The sequence below is a fragment of the Dendrobates tinctorius genome, unplaced genomic scaffold, assembly GCF_039654945.1.
Source record: "Dendrobates tinctorius isolate UK_male_01 unplaced genomic scaffold, ASM3965494v1 ptg000191l, whole genome shotgun sequence".
Classification (NCBI taxonomy): domain Eukaryota; kingdom Metazoa; phylum Chordata; class Amphibia; order Anura; family Dendrobatidae; genus Dendrobates; species Dendrobates tinctorius.
The window spans coordinates 15712260-15730177 of NW_027361858.1; the positions used below are offsets into that span (position 1 = coordinate 15712260).

At 42.6% G+C, this 17918-nt stretch overlaps 1 protein-coding gene across 4 annotated transcripts; it reads left to right on the forward strand.

The window, feature by feature from the left end:
- Positions 1–1214: 1214 nt before the first annotated feature.
- LOC141055771 (uncharacterized) lies at positions 1215–8369 on the forward strand. Of its 4 annotated transcripts, XR_012221531.1 has the most exons (7): positions 1215–1805; positions 4584–4762; positions 4835–5061; positions 5134–5215; positions 5294–5868; positions 5959–6121; positions 6242–8369. XR_012221531.1 is itself a non-coding variant. In XM_073552470.1 (6 exons), the coding sequence occupies exons 4-6, from the start codon at positions 5754–5756 to the stop codon at positions 7233–7235; spliced, it is 1272 nt and encodes a 423-aa protein (XP_073408571.1). In that variant the 5' UTR covers positions 1215–1805; positions 4584–5061; positions 5134–5215; positions 5294–5753; the 3' UTR covers positions 7236–8368. The 4 variants fall into 4 exon arrangements, 3 of the variants coding, with proteins under 3 accessions (XP_073408571.1, XP_073408570.1, XP_073408572.1); XM_073552470.1 differs by having other exon boundaries at positions 4584–5061; positions 6242–8368; XM_073552469.1 differs by having other exon boundaries at positions 4835–5868; positions 6242–8368.
- Positions 8370–17918: the final 9549 nt, after the last annotated feature.

The window sequence follows — 17918 nt, forward strand, 5'->3', positions numbered from 1 at the left end:
TTTGGGTTATTTATTTTGCCTTACATAAAAATCATTACCCTATTAAGGATGTTCCTTAACACATTTCCCAGGAAAACCTATTTTGGTTTCATTTGTGTATGTTTTATTGTGTGCCTGTAAAAGTGGCGTAAGACTCTGACCTTAAGAAAAAAGATTCCAGCTCACCATAATATCGGATTTAAACAAAAGGAAGGACATGATGTTGTTCTATTAAGTAATTTCATCTAATTCATTTCCCTCTCACCTTTCATTTTCCCGTATTTGAGCATGTGAGACCCTCTTTTGATCAATTTAGTCTGGTTAAATACAGCTTGCGATTATTGTCTATGTATATCTTATGCCCTAATTTTTATGCTAACACATTTGTCTGTGTCAATTAAAAATGGGTATTTACTACATCTTATGGGCTATCATTCATATTGCCTGGTATCTCTTTCTTGCATTTTGTATGATATTGTCTGTTTCAGGCTTTGTAAAGTTTTTTATTGTAACTATGCTGCCACTTTTTCATGCATTAACTTGTGTCAAATACTATGGTTATTTTATATGTTTTTTTGTGTTTGTCCATTTGTGTATGCTTTGTGCCAACACTTTAGGGCAATTATGCTAATTGTCTGTTCTACTGGTGTGTCCACCTGATTACAGCTTAAAAGTGAGGCACACTCCTGTATTAGATATCATGATTAAGGGAGCTTAGTCTCCTGAAATGCGTCGATATCACTACTTGACTTTGACTGTGCTGAAGATTTTATCCTCTGTGTTAAAAGTTTTGATGAATAAAACTTGGTTTTCACTAATTCGTTGAGCTGGATGTTTCTCCTTTGTAAGACTCTGACCCCATTTTTCAAATCAGTGACCTGGAAGTCAGAAATGCTTCCAGGGGTCTTCCCCATGATCTTCCCATATCAGTTGAGCATTGTTCCCATCGATTTCTGCCAATGTTCTTAGACTCTAAAAAGACCCCTGGGGGGAGAGCGGAAAAAATGCTCGGGTTTCCCATAGACTTACATTGGGCTCATTGCTCGGGTCGAGCACCCAGGCATTTTTTTAGCGCTCGCCCATCATTAGTGTTGAGCATTCCGATACCGCAAATATCGGGTATCGGCCGATATTCGCTGTATCGGAATTCCGATACCGAGTACCGATATTTTTACAATATCGAATACCGGAATCGGAAGTTCCCATAATGCAATGAGCCAGTTGTGTTAGGCCTCTTTCACACTTCAGTTTTTTGCCATCAGTCACAATCCGCCAAAATTTGAAATTGGCGGATCCGCTTTTTCTTGTTGCGGATCCGCCAATTTCCCCATTGGGATACATTAGTGGCGGATTTTGACGGATGGTCGTCCGTTGCGTCCGATATTCGGCGGATCCGCAAAATTCTTTGCGGATTCTGTCTGAGGGGGACGGAGAATGTAACGTTTTTTTTCGGCGTCAAAATGGCGGATGACGGCGGATCCGCCGTCATCAGCCATGCGGTAGAATGGGGCCCTATGGGCGGCGGATCCGCCGAGATCCGCGATTTTGCGGAATCCGCCGGCAGGATCCGCAAAATCGCACTGCGCATGCCCAGAAAAAAAGATACTTTTCCAGACAGTCCCAAAACTATATAAGATGGGCTAATTGGGCCCAGACATGCAGTAGCAGCCAGACAGCAAGCCAGCCAGACCACCACCAAGCCTGCAAGACAGCCACCAAGCCTGCAAGACAGCCACCAAGCCTGCCAGACCACCCAGCCTGCCAGACACCCACCAAGCCTGCAGCCACAGCTATCAAGAGGCCTGCCAGTACCAGCTTTACCAAGTGTGAGTATACCTATGACATTTCTGTGTATGGCCTGCAAGTGTGTAGCGTGTGTGTGTGTGTGTGTGTGTGTGTGTGTGTGTGTGTGTGTGTGTGTGTGTGTGTGTGTGTGTGTGTGTGGTCTGTGAGTGTTGCATGTCTGTTTTTTTTTTTTTTTTTTATATTTTTTTTTTTCTGTTGCTTGTGTACTGCATTTTATTTTCATACAACTGTAATTATATTGTATTTTTTATGCTGTGATTGCTGCGATTGAGTGGTGTATGGTATGTGGTGTAATTGGGCCCAGACAATCCGGCACCAGCAACACTGAATACTCCAAGCAAGATATCCGACTCCAGCCTGCCTGACAGAAGATTCAACTAGAGCTATAAAACCTGTCTGCCCATCTGCAAGTCTACCACCTGCAAGACCCCTGGAGCGTGTGTGTGTATGTGTGTGGCCTGTGTGTGCATTTTTTTTTTTTTTTTTCTTTCCATTTTTTTTTTTTTTTTCTGTTGCATGTGTACTGCTTTTTATTTTCATACAACTGTAATTATATTGTATTTTTTATGCTGTGATTGCTGCGATTGAGTGGTGTATTGTATATGGTGTAATTGGGCCCAGACAATCCGGCACCAGCAACACTGAATACTCCAAGCAAGATATCCGACTCCAGCCTGCCTGACAGAAGATTCAACTAGAGCTATAAAACCTGTCTACCACCTGCAAGACCCCTGGAGCGTGTGTGTGTATGTGTGTGGCCTGTGTGTGCATTTTTTTTTTTTTTTTCTTTCCATTTTTTTTTTTTTTTTTTCTGTTGCATGTGTACTGCTTTTTATTTTCATACAACTGTAATTATATTGTATTTTTTATGCTGTGATTGCTGCGATTGAGTGGTGTATTGTATGTGGTGTAATTGGGCCCAGACAATCCGGCACCAGCAACATTGAATACTCCAAGCAAGATATCAGACTCCAGCCTGCCTGACAGAAGATTCAACTAGAGCTATAAAACCTGTCTGCACAGCTGCAAGTCTACCACCTGCAAGACCCCTGGAGCGTGTGTGTGTGTGTGTGTGTTGCATTTTTTTTTTTTTTTCTGTTGCATGTGTACTGCATGTTATTTTCATACAACTTTAATATTGTATTTCTTGCTGTGATTGTGTGGTGTAAAGGCTGGTTTCATATTTGCACTTTATAGCGCAGGGATAACCTGCACACGTCCACCACTAATCCCCGTCCCATCTAGTCATCACCGCCTACTAGCACACATGGACGCTTGCGATCTGCACACCCTATCTTTAGTATGGGGTGCGCAGATTGCAAGCGTTCATGTGCGCTAGTAGGTGGGGATTAGTGGCGGACATGTGCAGGAAATAGCTGCGCTATAAAGTGCAAATGTGAAACCGGCCTAAATGGTATTGTATGTGGTGTTATTGGGCACAGACATCTACATCAAACACCAGCCTGACTGTATCAGTCAGGCTGGTGTTTTAATGTAGATGTCTGTGCCCAATAACACCACATACAATACCATTTAGGCCGGTTTCACATTTGCACTTTATAGCGCAGCGATGGCCTGCACACGTCCGCCACAAATCCCCGCCTACTAGCGCACATGAATGCTTGCGATCTGCGCACCCTATCTTTATCATAGGGTGCGTAGATGGTGCGCTGGCAGGATTTTACCATGTGCTGCGCACTTTTGAAGGTGTGCCCTTGCGCGCCAAACGCAGCATGTTGCATTTTGGCGCGCACGGCACACCTTCAAAAGTGCGCAGCACACTGTAAAATCCTGCCAGCGCACCATCTGTGCACCCTATGATAAAGATAGGGTGCGCAGATCGCAAGCATTCATGTGCAGTAGTAGGTGGGGATTTGTGGCGGACGTGTGCAGGCCATCGCTGCGCTATAAAGTGCAAATGTGAAACCGGCCTAAATGGTATTGTATGTGGTTTGTGCCCAGACATCTGGCAACAGCCACACTGAAGAAACCGAACCAGACATCAAACACCAGCCTGACTGATAGAATTTCAAACTCCGCTGCAAATCTTCCACCTGCAAGACACCTGGAGTGTGTAGCCTGGCTGTGTGTTATGCGTGTTTGCGTTTTTTTATTTTTCATGTATTGTGGTATTTAAAATAAAGAGCAGAGTAGCTCCTATTTTTTGGAAAAAAAAAAATAATAAAAAAAAAAAATAAATAAATTGTTTTGAAAAAATCTACTTTGTATCATTTTAAAAAAGGTAAAATTAAGTTACCATAAAGGTAATTGAAGTGTTCTGGTATACAAGTGTGGTTAAAAGTGAGATTGCAACATACCATGAAAAAATGGGTATACACAACTGAGTTTCAGGGAATTCAAAACCATGCAAACACAGTGGGTATACACAGAAATTAAACACCTTCAATCACTGGTTACATACTCTGTTGAGAGTTTCAGGGAATGCAAACACTGGTATACACAGCAATTACACACTACACGCCTTCAATCACTGGTTACACGGTGAGACCTTTAATCACTGGTTACACTCTCGGTGAGAGTTTCAGGGAATGCAAACTGGTATACACAGCAATTACACACCTTCAATTACTGGTTACACTCAGTTACAAAACACAAAGAAAGTAGGTTTACACAAAATATTAGACACCTTCAATCACTGGTTACACTCTGAGATAAGGGAATGTAGACATGCAAACACTTAAAATTGCGTATAATTAGTTTCAGGGAATTACACATACAAAATGTGGTTTTGTTTTTTTTTTGTTTTTTTTTAAAACTTTCATATCATTTTCTTTCAGTTCACACAATGAAGCGCCACCATACCGGCAGACACGGCCAGCCCAACCGTAGCAGAGATTCAGACCGCAGCAGGGATCAACGCAGCAGACATGACCGGTCAGACCGCAGCAGAAACAACCCTGACCGCAGCAGAGAGGAACAGCCACACCGCGGCGTACAGGCAACCATTAGTTTCCCTGTAAGTATAAAGACCTGAAAGCTTATTATGATCCTTTGTATAGTAGCTTAACAAGTCTCTTTATACTTGCAGATCACTTCAAGCACTACCAGCAGGGTAGCAGCAGAGAGAGCCAGCCAGGCTGCAGCAGAGAGGCCCAGCCAGACCGCAACAGAGACTGCCAGCCAGGCTGCAGCAGAGAGGCCCAGCCAGACCGCAACAGAGACTGCCAGCCAGGCTGCAGCAGAGAGGCCCAGCCAGACCGCAACAGAGACTGCCAGCCAGGCCGAAGCAGATACTGCCAGCCAAACATTTTCCCTGTAAGTATAAAAGCCTGAAAGCTTATTATGATACTTTGTATAGTAGCTTAACAAGTGTGTTTATACTTGCAGATCAGTTCAGGAAGCAACACAGCTGCCCCAAGCCGTAATGTCTTCTCCTGAAAGCTCCCCCTCACATCATCAGCGAGCTGAGGTAAAAAAAATTTTGTTTATTTTTTATTTAAAATAATTTTTTTGTGGTTAAAAACACTATCCTATTATGTTTTAACAGGAAGCTGATTCAGAGGAGCTTCCAGGAGGAGACGTGCAGGGTGGAGAGACACACGGAGGGGGTGCGCAGATTGTAAGTTTAGCACATACACAGATACATAATGCTACACCCAACACAAACATTCATCACAGTGCACACCATAATTGCATCCATCCAAACATTTTTTTTTTTTTTTCCCACAGTCTTCAGAATCCGGTGCCCGCACTAGAGTGACTCCCAGGACATCCCAGGGTCGTCAAGGTGATGCCTCTGGTGGTCGGCAAACGGTAAGTAACCCTATTTTGATAATTGTTTAAATGAACATCATGTGTTTGAATATAATGTAATTTTTTGCTTTTTGTTTTGTTTTTTATCTTCACAGGTTTCACAGCGTGCTCCCCGCAGACATCAGGAGGAGGGTGTCATTATTGATAGTGATGACCTCATCCATGAGGTGGAAATCCGGGAGCCGCTGTGGAACATGGCAAACCGTCTTCATGCCGACCAACCAACCACACGACGGCTCTGGGATGAAGTCTGTTCTTCAGTTATTGACAACTGGGAGGAACTCAATGCGAGGGCCAGGGATTTTGTGCGTAAGTATTACAACTTCAGTAACTTTATATTTCCAGCATGTGAAGTGTTGAATACTAAACCTTTTTTTTTTTTTTTTTTTTGCTTCACAGGTGACAGGGTTATCACACGGTGGCGGTCGCTCCGGGATCGCTTCAAGAGGGACTACAACAAAGAGATTCAGACCCCGAGTGGATCGTCGGGAGGACGCCGGGGACCCCAGTACAAAAACTACCAAGCCCTGGCGTTCCTGCGATCTACAATGGCGTGCAGAAGGTAAATATTCCCCAAACAATTCCTGTAGTAGAAATGTTTAACCAATTTTTTTTTCAGCAGACTTAAATTAAATATCAATATTTTTAATATACATTTTTTTCTTCTTTTTTTTTTTTTTAGCACCATCTGCAGCACTCGGGAGTCTGCATCACAGTTGCGTCCCTCTGGAGTGATCCCTAGTGAGACCGCCCCCGGTGACCACATCGAGGTATCCGACCCCTCTGTACCTACCCTCTTGTCTGATCCCTCTATCCCCTCCACCAGCACTGGAGCAGCAGGGCAGACTTCATCACATGAAGCTGCTGGTGACGACTTGTTCCCTGTTCCCCACCCCTCAGACACTGCCGCAACATCTCGACCAACTTTTGGTTCTGGCCGGCAGCGTCTGAGGAGTCAGGAAAGGATGACCTTGTCTGACTGTTTGAGTCTAAACTCAACTGTTCAACACGGTTTCCACACTTATGGACAACGGTTATCTTCTGGGTTGACCATGATCAATCAAAGTATCATGGAACTCAGAAGATACATGGAACAGATGAGTTTAGAATCAAACCAGACACCGAGACATACCTTTTTTCATTCTGTTGTCCGGCAAATGGAAGGTTTAAGTACTCACCAGCAGATGCGTGTGATGCAAGCCTGTCAGAATGCTCTAGTGGAAGTGCTTGCTGAAGCATCTCTTCCTCCCCCTGTCTATCCTTCCACAGTCCATCCTCCCCCTGTCTATCCTTCCACAGTCCATCCTCCCCCTGTCTATCCTTCCACAGTCCATCCTCCCCCCGTCCATCCTTCCACCACCATCAATCACACAGCCGTCCCTCCTCCTACCACTCCCTCTCCTTTCTCTAGTTCCCCATTCCATTCTTCCCAGTACCTACCTTCCCCATTGCATTATACCCCAATGCCCTCGCCATACCCACCCCCACATACACCTTCAATGTACCCACAAACCTCGTCTGTCCATCCACTCCCGTCCCAACCACATGTGTTAAACCCCCCTTCCACTTCTGGTCCTCACCAACTCCCTCCCCAGTCCCCTACCCCCCTCGATGTGGTCAACCCTGTTAACCCCCCCTCCAATACTATCTCCACCCAACAGTATCATAGTTTGTAATTTTTCTGTTGTAATATACCAAAAAAAAATTAAAAAAGTAATATACCAAAAAAAATTAAAAAAGGTAATATTATACCAAAAAAAAGTTACCAAAAAGGTAATACCAAAAAAAGTTACAAAAAAAGTTAAGAAAAAAAATAAAAAAAAAAAAATACAGTTAATACAAATTGTCAGAAATAAACTGTTTTTTTTCAAAAAACTTTATTGTGATGTTTATTTTTTGCTTCTTTATTCAAATTACACCAGTGGTGTAAAAGGTAAACACAACACTTGTTAACACAACACACAACCCTGGGTAATATTTCACAGTACACCGGTGGTGTACAAGGTACAAAAAAACACTTGGTAGCACAACATTTGATAACCAACACTTGTGAACATTTCAAAGTGTAAAACGCTTGGTACACAACACTTGGTAACTTTACGCTTGGTAACTTTACGCTTGGTACACAACACTTGGATAACTTTACGCTTGGTACCCAACAATTGTTAACACTGCAAAGTGTAAAATTAACCAAATCACATGGTAAAACACAATGCTTGTGCAAAGCAAACACTTGGTAAAATTTCAGATAAAAAAAAAAAAAAAAAAATTACTCACAATTGGTAAGAAGAAAATTATATCATGTGATATTGCCAGTCCACTTGTCCCTCTGGTGTAACAAAATAATCTGCAAAGGTATCCCTAATTCTTGCCACTGAACCAGTACTCCGAAAAGTTTGCTGCTCATAATCCCACAAGGTGGTTTCATACACATTGTCATCGATGGAAACTGGTTCCTTTGAAAGGACAAAATTGTGCAGGATTACACAGGCCTTTACCACCTCATCCACAGTCTCTGTTTTCATTTTCATGGCCGTTAACAGGACTCTCCATTTTGCAGTTAAAATTCCAAACGCGCACTCCACCACTCTGCGCGCTCTGGTTAACCGATAGTTATAGATTCTTTTCTGGTGTGTTAATCCACGACTACCATATGGCTTCAGTAGGTGTTTTGAAAGTTGAAAAGCATCGTCGCCAACGCACACAAAAGGCATTGGTGGGCCTGTTGTTCCAGGGAGTGGTCTTGGAGGTGGGAAGTTAAAATTGTCTCCATACAAGCGACGGCCCATGGTGGAACTCTTGAATACCTGTGAGTCGTTAGAACGACCGTATGCACCGATGTCCACGGCAATGAATTTGCAGTTTGCATCCGAAATGGCCATTAGCACAATGGAAAAGTATTTTTTATAGTTGTAAAACTGTGAACCAGATCCCATGGGTTTCACAATCCTGATATGCTTGCCATCCACGGCACCGATGCAGTTTGGAAACTGGCAGATATCTTGAAACTTCTCTGCAATCTCCAGCCACCTCTCCTGTGTTGGCTCTGGGATGTATTCCTCCTGTAGAGAATCCCATAATGCCCGGCAGGTCTGTTGTACAATTCCAGCAATAGTGGAAATCCCAATCCGGAACTGGAAATGGAGGGAGGTGAAGGATTCTCCAGTTGCCAGGAATCTTAAAAAAAGGGAAAAAAAGTAAAATTAATACAAACTACAAGCCATAACATAACAATAAAAGCCTGCAGAATCTGAAACATTTTAAAAGGTAGATAACTTACCGAAGGGTCACCATCAAACGCTCCGCCGGTGATATAGAAAACCGCATGTAGGTGTCCCTTCTCCGGATTTGTTCTCCAACACGATCCACCAATATCTCAAAGAATTCCATCCGCATGCGCACGTAGTTGAAGAACTTGTCCGGATTCTCCCTCAATTCCAGGTACAGTGTGGAAAAAACGCCACGGGTGAACCTCTGCGCATTAATGGGATGAATCCACTGGCGCCGTCTCCTCATACGCAGGATTCGCAGTCTTCTTTTCTCCCTCTCGATAGCAATAATTGCCAACCGATTCAAGTGAAGATCCAATTCCACACAGAAGCTGTCAATACTCGCAATAACTCCTTCCAGACTCGCACTAACTCCTTCCATCGCTGCCACTAGCTCTAAAACCTTTCAAAGAAATTGTATCACAACACCCTAGATATATTTCTCCCTAGTTTCCAGCATCCAATCACATTTGAGAGCATTTTCCAAGAGCAAATCATATTTGGGAGCATCCCATTTTGGAGGAGTGGAAAAACGGATCCGCAAAAAACGGATCCAACGGATGACAAAAACGGATGCAAACTGATGGTACGGATCCGTTTTGTTGAGGATCCGCAGTAAATCGGTATGGCGGATCCTCAACAAAACGGATCCGTTCCATCAGTTTGCATCCGTTTTGTTCCCATTTTTGCGGATCCGCCATTTTCAAATTTTTGGCGGATTGTGACTGATGGCAAAAAACTGAAGTGTGAAAGAGGCCTTAGCCATGTTAACTAATGGCATGGCTGTGATTGGCTGCTGAAATGATGTCATCATGATGCGTGGTCTGTACGGGCCTGCCGGGGGTCTGTGCGGGCCTGCCAGGGGTCTGTAGTATGTATGTATGTTGTATGAATGTTGTATATATGCAGTATGTATGTAGTATGTATGTTTTTTTTTTTACATTCAACACATTAGCCGGATGATGGGACTACTACTGTCCCATCATTGGCTAATGTGTCAATCACTGTCATTGTAGCAGGCATCGCCCGATGGGACTTGTAGTCCCATCGGATGATGCCTGCACACACACACAACCCCCGGCAGGCCCGCACAGACCCCCGGCAGCCCGCACAGACCCCCGGCAGCCCGCACAGACCCCCCGTCAGCCCGCACACACCCCCAGCAGGCCCGCACAGACCCCCGGCAGGCCCGTACAGACCCCCGGCAGGCCCGCACAGAGCCCCGGCAGCCCGCACAGACCCCCGGCAGGCCCGCACAGACCCCCGAGAGGCCCGTACAGACCCCGCTCGCACACACAGACACGCAAAGTGTCTGCCACACTCTTCCCCCCTCCCGAACTGGATGTGCAAGGAAAGAAAGGGGTTTTTTTAATTTCCGATATTTATGTCCCTTAGTCTTCCATTGGTTTCCGGTATCGGAATCGGAGATACCCGATACTTTTTGGGTATCGGTCCGATCCAATCCGATCTGATATTTCACAATATCGGATGGTATCGATCAACACTACCCATCACTAGTTACCTCACGCTATGTTGTTTGAGTAGTATTCTGCCCAAGGAGAATGAGTACGAGCATTCAGTGGGATGAGCCCTGTCCTTGGGGTCTTTCTAGAGACAACCAGGCTAGCGGATGAGTGCACTCACTGACCCTCGTGTCTTCACAATATCCGCCTAAAGCCACATGTGCATTTTAATTTTTTCAACATTAAAAGTTTCTTTATGACTACTTTTAAGGAGGTGGTGTAGTCAACTAATGAAGAAAACTTTAAGGGGGTACTATCATATCAAGCCATAATTTGGATAAAAGCAAATGCTGTAAAATAACAAAAAATCAATACACATCTCTTGAATACCCTGCCGCTCTAGAGAGGTAAATATCGCTAAATCATTCTCAGTGATTGGCTGAGTTTTACCTTTACAGCATGCACAAATAAATGACATGCTATTTTATATTGTAGAATTATAGCCATACCATTTTCATATTTATATATAATATCTACGGTATGTACTTTTGTACAATAAAACTTTTTTAATAAAAATAAAAATTTGTTTCTATGTCGGACATCCTGAGAGTGATAACATATTTACTTTTCTGCATTTTTTCTCAGAAGAATTTTTTGCACTGACGTTTTCACTGGCACCCTTTTGAAGTATGCACAACTTTTTTGAACCTTTGAAGCATAGTGTAAAATGGTGTTGCATATTTTTTTTGAGTCACAAAACTCCAATCATGAGTTGATTAAATTCACAGAGACGTGCAAATTTCATGACTTGAAGTCAACCCGCGCTACACCAATCCTCTGGAATGCTCTACCCCAAGAAATTAGGACCATCCACAACTTGCACAGTTTTAGGCGACCCTCAAAACACAATTGTTCAGAGCGACCTATCACGTTCCCTAATCATAGTCTTTTTATGTGTGTTTGTGTAGCTCCTTCACTATATCTATCTATCCCCACTCCCTCAAGATGGCTGGACCATCATTGTGAATACACACCTATACTTTGTATCTCCCCCACTTCATTGTAGATTGTAAGCTCTCACGAGCAGGGTCGTCTTATTTAGCTTTAATTATTGTATTATTGTTAACATCCATATATCTAATTTGGACGTTTCCGTGTGTCTGTGCACAATGAGTCATCCACAGGTCAACAGTAACTTAGGTATCCATAGTTACTACCACTAGCAGCTAACTGACTATATGCGTGGGCGTAACCATGGATACCTAAGTACTGTAAAGCGATGTATAGGAGTTAAGTGACATTTCTAATAAGGAGGGGATCTCTCCCTGGTGACGAGTTAAGGCATAAGCCTTTTTTGAACGTTAACCTGTGAGGCAACACTGTGAGGCAACATTGTGAGGCAACACTGTGCGGCAACACTGTGAGGCAACATTGGGAGGCAACACTCAGGCAACAGTGTGAGGCAGCATTGCAAAGATGGATCAAATTGATCGCGCTGCTGAACGGAGAGAAGCGAATCGCAGACGGATGCGTAACCTGCGTCTTAATGAAACAGAAGACGAACAAAATTGTCGAAGAACTGCTGATGCAGCCCGACAGAGGACGACCAGAGCAAGAGAAACGAATGAAGTAACTGAATCACGTAGAACATCTAAAATTTCACAAAGACGAGAACAAGATAGAAGACGTGTCCAAAATGCAAAAGCCACTCGACGACGGCAAGTTACATTTGCCACTAGAGGGCTTCTTAATCAAATTGATGAGACATGTATTGAAGAGCACCATGCTGGCGAACTGACATTTCGATGTCAGTTCTGCCAATCTAAAAATTTCAAAGATGAAATGGCGCAAGACAAAACATTCCCTTCCTGCTGTTGCAATTACGTCCCATTCGTATGGATGATTAATTGGGCATGGGCAGATCCTTGGGGGCAGATCCCAAGTGCACTCAACCATGTGAAATAGCTTATGCTTAGGAACACTGAGGGATAGCGCTATCGGATTGCTCTACCCATTCATTTCCTTTAGGAATAGAGCTATGGGATAGCTCTACCCGTGCACTTTCTTTATGGATAGGGCTATCGAATAACTGTACCTGAACAGTATTAACTACAGAGCCATTGCGAGGTTAGTCTGATGCGTGGTTACACCCCACTGCATGGTCCATAATCCCTGCGCCCGAAGGGCGCGCAACCACTCGTTGTTACTTATGGCTGTTGTGTTTGAAACTTAAACTGTAAAGCGCTGCAGAATATGTTGGTGCTATATAAATAAAGATTATTATTATTATTAATTCTTTAATATCTGCTGATTACAGCTCTTTTGAAAGTTTGGTGCAGATAAGATCTCATTCCACAAAGGAAACCAGCAGTGAATTAATTGTAGGCAACTTTTCTTAATTAGCTGCACACCCCATCCCAAACTGTAGTCACAAGGAATCATTTAATGCTGAACGCAAATTAATATCTTAGTAACAAGCTTATTTGGACTTTAAAAGAGTGGTGAATGCCATGATCAAACAGCACAGTAGACTAAAGCCCCTGGTTTAGATGATCACATGGCCTTAACTATCTTGCCAAGCTCTAATGCACTCAGGAGCGCTCCCTAGGATCTCTATGAGAGAGCTACTGTCAGAAATGTCTTATTTCTTAAGCCACGTTCACACGTTCAGTATTAAATCAGTCACATGAGCATTTGTAAGCCAAAACCAGGAGTGAAACAAACAGAAGAAAAGTATAATAGAAACACATCACCACTTCTGCATTTATCACCCATCCCTGGTTTTGGATTACATATGCTTGTGTAAAATACTGTCCAAATAATGAATGTATGAATGTGGAATAACATAACAGAAAGATTGGAGTATATGACAGATCCTTATCAAACCTGTCATCATCTGTCGAAGGCCCCCATACACATTAGCCTGTGTCCTAACTTTTCAGTATTGGTGGATTAGGCCATTGTTGTCTAATGTGTATGGGGTCTTAAGGTAACTAATTTACTTATTGAACTAGTGCCTAAGTGCCTACCACATGCTCAGCCTTTCTCGGCTAGCTATTACTAATAAACTGAAAAGCTTGAAAATACACTTATCTAAGAAATTGGCCTAATTTATGTAAGCCAGTATAAATTAGGAACCATTAGGATAGTAAATGAAAGCTATACATGTTCAGATCTTTAATAATGTCAATCAAAAATATAACTAAAGCGACATTCAATGACTTGGAATAATTACACCCAGTCACAATGTCACAATTGTCTGAAAATGTTACGCTTAACCACCTGGAAATAGGAGGCAGGAATAATAGGTAACAGAACTATCATGGGCAGTTCTGACAAGTCTCTTTTTGTTAAAAGGTCAACACAAAATTCACATCATTTGGTGATAGTGATGGTAAACTATACTGTTAAAGACAAAAAAAAATGCTACCCTTCACAATTAGAATGATTAGCCTAAAGTTTTAAAACCTGTTAAATACAATCATGGCAGATGTAGAGTGGTATGACAAGTTATTGCCCCCAGTAGATACCCCTTTTCTATGGATATTGTTTTTAAACAAAAAAGGAATTTTAGACAAAGATAATCTGAACAGTGCATAACACAAGTAAAGTGCTAACATTGTAAGGACTTTTCTAAACTGATTATTAGCATAAAGCTCATAAATAAGACATTAACCCCTTCAACCAGGGGCCATTTTCCGCTTTTGCGCATCTATTCTTTGCTCCCCTAGTTCCCAGAGCCATAACTTTTTTATTTTTTCGTCAATATGGCCATGAGAGGGCTTGTTTTTTGCGGGATTAGTTGTGCTTTTGAAAGAAAACATTGATTTTACCATATCATTTACTGGGAAACAGGAAAGAAATTCCAAGTGTGGTGAAATTGCAAAAAAGTGCAATTCTACTTTTTTGGGGTTTTTTTTTACCATGTTCACGAAATGCTAAAAAAAAATCTAAAGTTTGTTAAAGAAAAAAAAAATTGCATCATTTTCCAAGACCTGTAGCGTCTCCATTTTTCGGGATTTAGAGCTGAGTGAGGGCTTTATTTTATTGATACCATTATGTATCTACAATCTTTTGATCGTCCATTATGGCATTTTAATGCAATGTTGCGGCGACCAAAAAAAACGTAATTCTGGCAATTTTACGTTTTCTCATTAAGCCTCTTACTGATCTGATTAATTATTTCTATATATTCATAGATCGGGTGCTTCTGGACTCGGTGATAATTTAATTTTGAATCGGGCAAAAGTGATTTCAGCTTTTATATTTCTTTAACCCCTTTCTGACATTGGACGTACTATCCCGTCCATGTGCCCTGGGACTTAATGCCCATGGACGGGATAGTATGTCATAGCGATTAGCAGCACTCACGGGGTGAGCGCCGCTGTTCGCGGCCGGTGTCAGCTGATTATCACAGCAAACACCCGGCACTATGTGTCAGGGGCGGTCATGGACCGCCCCCGGCATGTTAACCCCTGGCACACTGCCATCAAACATGATCGCAGTGTACCAGGGTTTAGAGAAGCATCGGCAGGGAGGGGGCTCCCTCCGTGCTTCCCTGCGACCCCCAGCAAAGCGCGATGTGCTGCGCTGCTCTGGGGGCCTCCTTCCCTGCAGGTCCCCAGATCCAATGTGGCCACGGGGGCCTTCGTGGGCCTGCAGGGAGGTGGCTTCCTCAGGGCCTGCAGAGCACAGTCATGAGGAAGCCTTGTGCAGCACCAGATCGCTGATCTGTCACAGCGCTGTGTGACGTGTCAGATCAGCGATCTGACACATGACAGTGATGTCCCTCCCTGGGACAATGTGATAAAGTTAAAAAAAAATGTGTAAAAATAATTTATAAAAAAAATCGCTAAATGAATTTAAAAAAATATATATTGCCTAATAAATTCATTTTTTGGAAATAAAAAAAAACAATAAAAGTACACATATTTAGTATCGCTGGGTCAGTAACGACTCGCCCTATAAAACTATCCCATTAGTTAACCCCTTTAGTGAACCCCTTAAAAAATAAAAATAAAGAACAAAGCAAAAAACAACAGTTTATTATCATACTGCCGAACAAAAAGTGCAATAACACGCAATCAAAAAGACGCATATAAATATCCATGGTACCGCTGAAAACAACATCTTGTCCCGCAAAAAACAAGCTGCCATATAGCATCATCAGTGAAAAAATAAAAAAGTTAAAGCTCGTAGAATAAAGCGATGCAAAAATAATTTTTTTTATATAAAATTGTTTTCATTGCATAAAAGCACCAAAACATAAAAAAATGACATAAATGAGGTATCGCTGTAATCGTACTGACCCGAAGAATAAAACCGCTTTATCAATTTTACCACATGAGGAACGGTGTAAACGCACCCCCCAAAGGAAATTTATGAAATGCTGGTTTCTGTTAATTTTGCGTCCCAAAAATCTGAATAAAAAGCAATCAAAAAATGTCACGTGGCCAAAAATGGTACCAATAAAACATCAACTCGTCCCACAAAAAATAAGACCTCACATTACTCGGTGGATCAAAATATGGAAAAATTATGGCTCTCAAAATGTGGTGATGCAAAAAGAATGTTTACATTAAAAAGCGTCTTTTAACGTATCACAGCTGCCAAGCATAAAAACCCGCTAAAAATAGTAAAGCAAATCCCCCTTTATCACCCCCTTACTTAGGGAAAAATAATAAAATTAAAAAAATGTATTTATTTCCATTTTCCCATTAGGGCTAGGGTTAGGGCTCAGATTAGGGTTAGAGGTGTGTTGGGGATAGGGTTGGAGTTAGAATTGGGGGGTTTCCACTGTTTAGGCACATAAGGTGCTCTCCAAACGCAACATGGCGCCTGATCTCAATTCCAGCCAATTCTGTGTTGTAAAAGTCAAACGGTGCTCCTTCCCATCCAAGCTCTGCCTTGCGCCCAAACAGTGTTTTACCCCCACATATGAGGTATCAGCCTACTCAGGACAAATTGCAAAACAACTTTTGGAGTCCAATTTCTCCTGTTACCCTTAGAAAAACAAAATAGAATTGGGGGCAAAAATATCATTTTTGTAAAAAAAATATTATTAACGCCCGGGCATTATAAACTTCTGTGAAGCACTGGGGGTTCAAAGTGCTCACCATACATCTAGATAAGTTCCTTGGGGGGTCTAGTTTCCAAAATGGGGTCACTTGTGGGGGTTTCAACAGTTTAGGCACATCAGAGGCTCTCCAAACGCGACATGACACCCACAGACCATTCCATCAAAATCTGCATTCCAAAACGTCACTACTTCCCTTCCAAGCCCCGACGTGTGCCCATACAGTAGTTTTCTCCCACATATGGGGTATAATTGTACTCAGGACAAATTGGACAACAACTTTTTCAGTCTGATTTCTCCGATTACCCTTGGGAAAATAAAAAAAATTAGGGACTAAAAGATCATGTTTGTGGAAAAAAATATGATTTTGTTCTTTTCACGCCAGAGCGTTATAAACTTCTGTGAAGCACTGGGAGGTTCAAAGTGCTTACCACACATCTAGATAAGTTCCTTGGGGGGACTCGTTTCCAGATTGGGGTCACTTGGGGGGGTTCCACAGTTTAAGTACATCAGGGGCACTCCAAAGGCAACATGACACCCGCAGACCATTCCATCAAAGTCTGCATTCCAAAACCTCACTACTTCCCTTCCAAGCCCCGACTTGTTTCTAAAATGGTGTCATTTGTTGGGGGTTTCCACTGTTTTGGCACATCAGGGGCTTTCCAAATGCGACATGTCATCCGATCTCAATTCCAGCCATAAAAGTCAAATGGTGCTGCTTCCCTTCTGAGCTCTGTCATGCGCCCAAATAGTGGTTTATCCCCACATATGGGGTATCAGCGTACTCAGGACAAATTGCATAATAACTTTTGGGGGTAATGTTACTCTTGGAAAAATAAAAATTGAGGGTGAAAAGATCATTTTTGTGGAAAAAATATGATTTTTTAATTGTACGGCTGTACGTTATAAACTTCTGTTAAGCCCTTTGGGGTTTAAAGTTCTCATCAAATATCTAGATAAGTTCCTTGGGGGGTCTAGTTTCCAAACTGGTGTCACTTGTGGGGAGTTTCCACTGTTTAGGCACATCAGGGGCTCTCCAAACGTGACATGGTGTCCGATCTCATTTCCAGACAATTTTGCATTGAAAAAGTCAAATGGTGCTCCTTCCCTTCTGAGCTCTGCCATGCGCTGAAACAGTGGTTCCCCCCACATATCAGGTATCAGTGTACTCAGGACAAATTGCACATTAACTTTTGCAGTCCAATTTCTCCTGTTACCCTTGGTAAAATAAAAAAAATTGGACCTGAAGAAAGTTAAATGTTCATTTTTTTTAAAACATTCAAAAAATTCCTGTGAAGTACCTGAAGGGTTAATAAACTTCTTGAACGTGGTTTTGAGCCTGTCCAAGACACAGGCTTTAGTTACTCTATTGCAGTGCGGGCCCGGGCCCGCATGACAATAGTTAAAGCCGCCAGCCATTTGGAGGCTGGCAGCTGACGTCATTGCACACGTCGCCGGTGTCTGACAATATTGTGATTCACCGGCGAGTGTGCGCTTTCAGCCTGGAGGGAAGATCGCTTGCCGCAGGAGTGCAGCAAGGTAAGTAGAAAG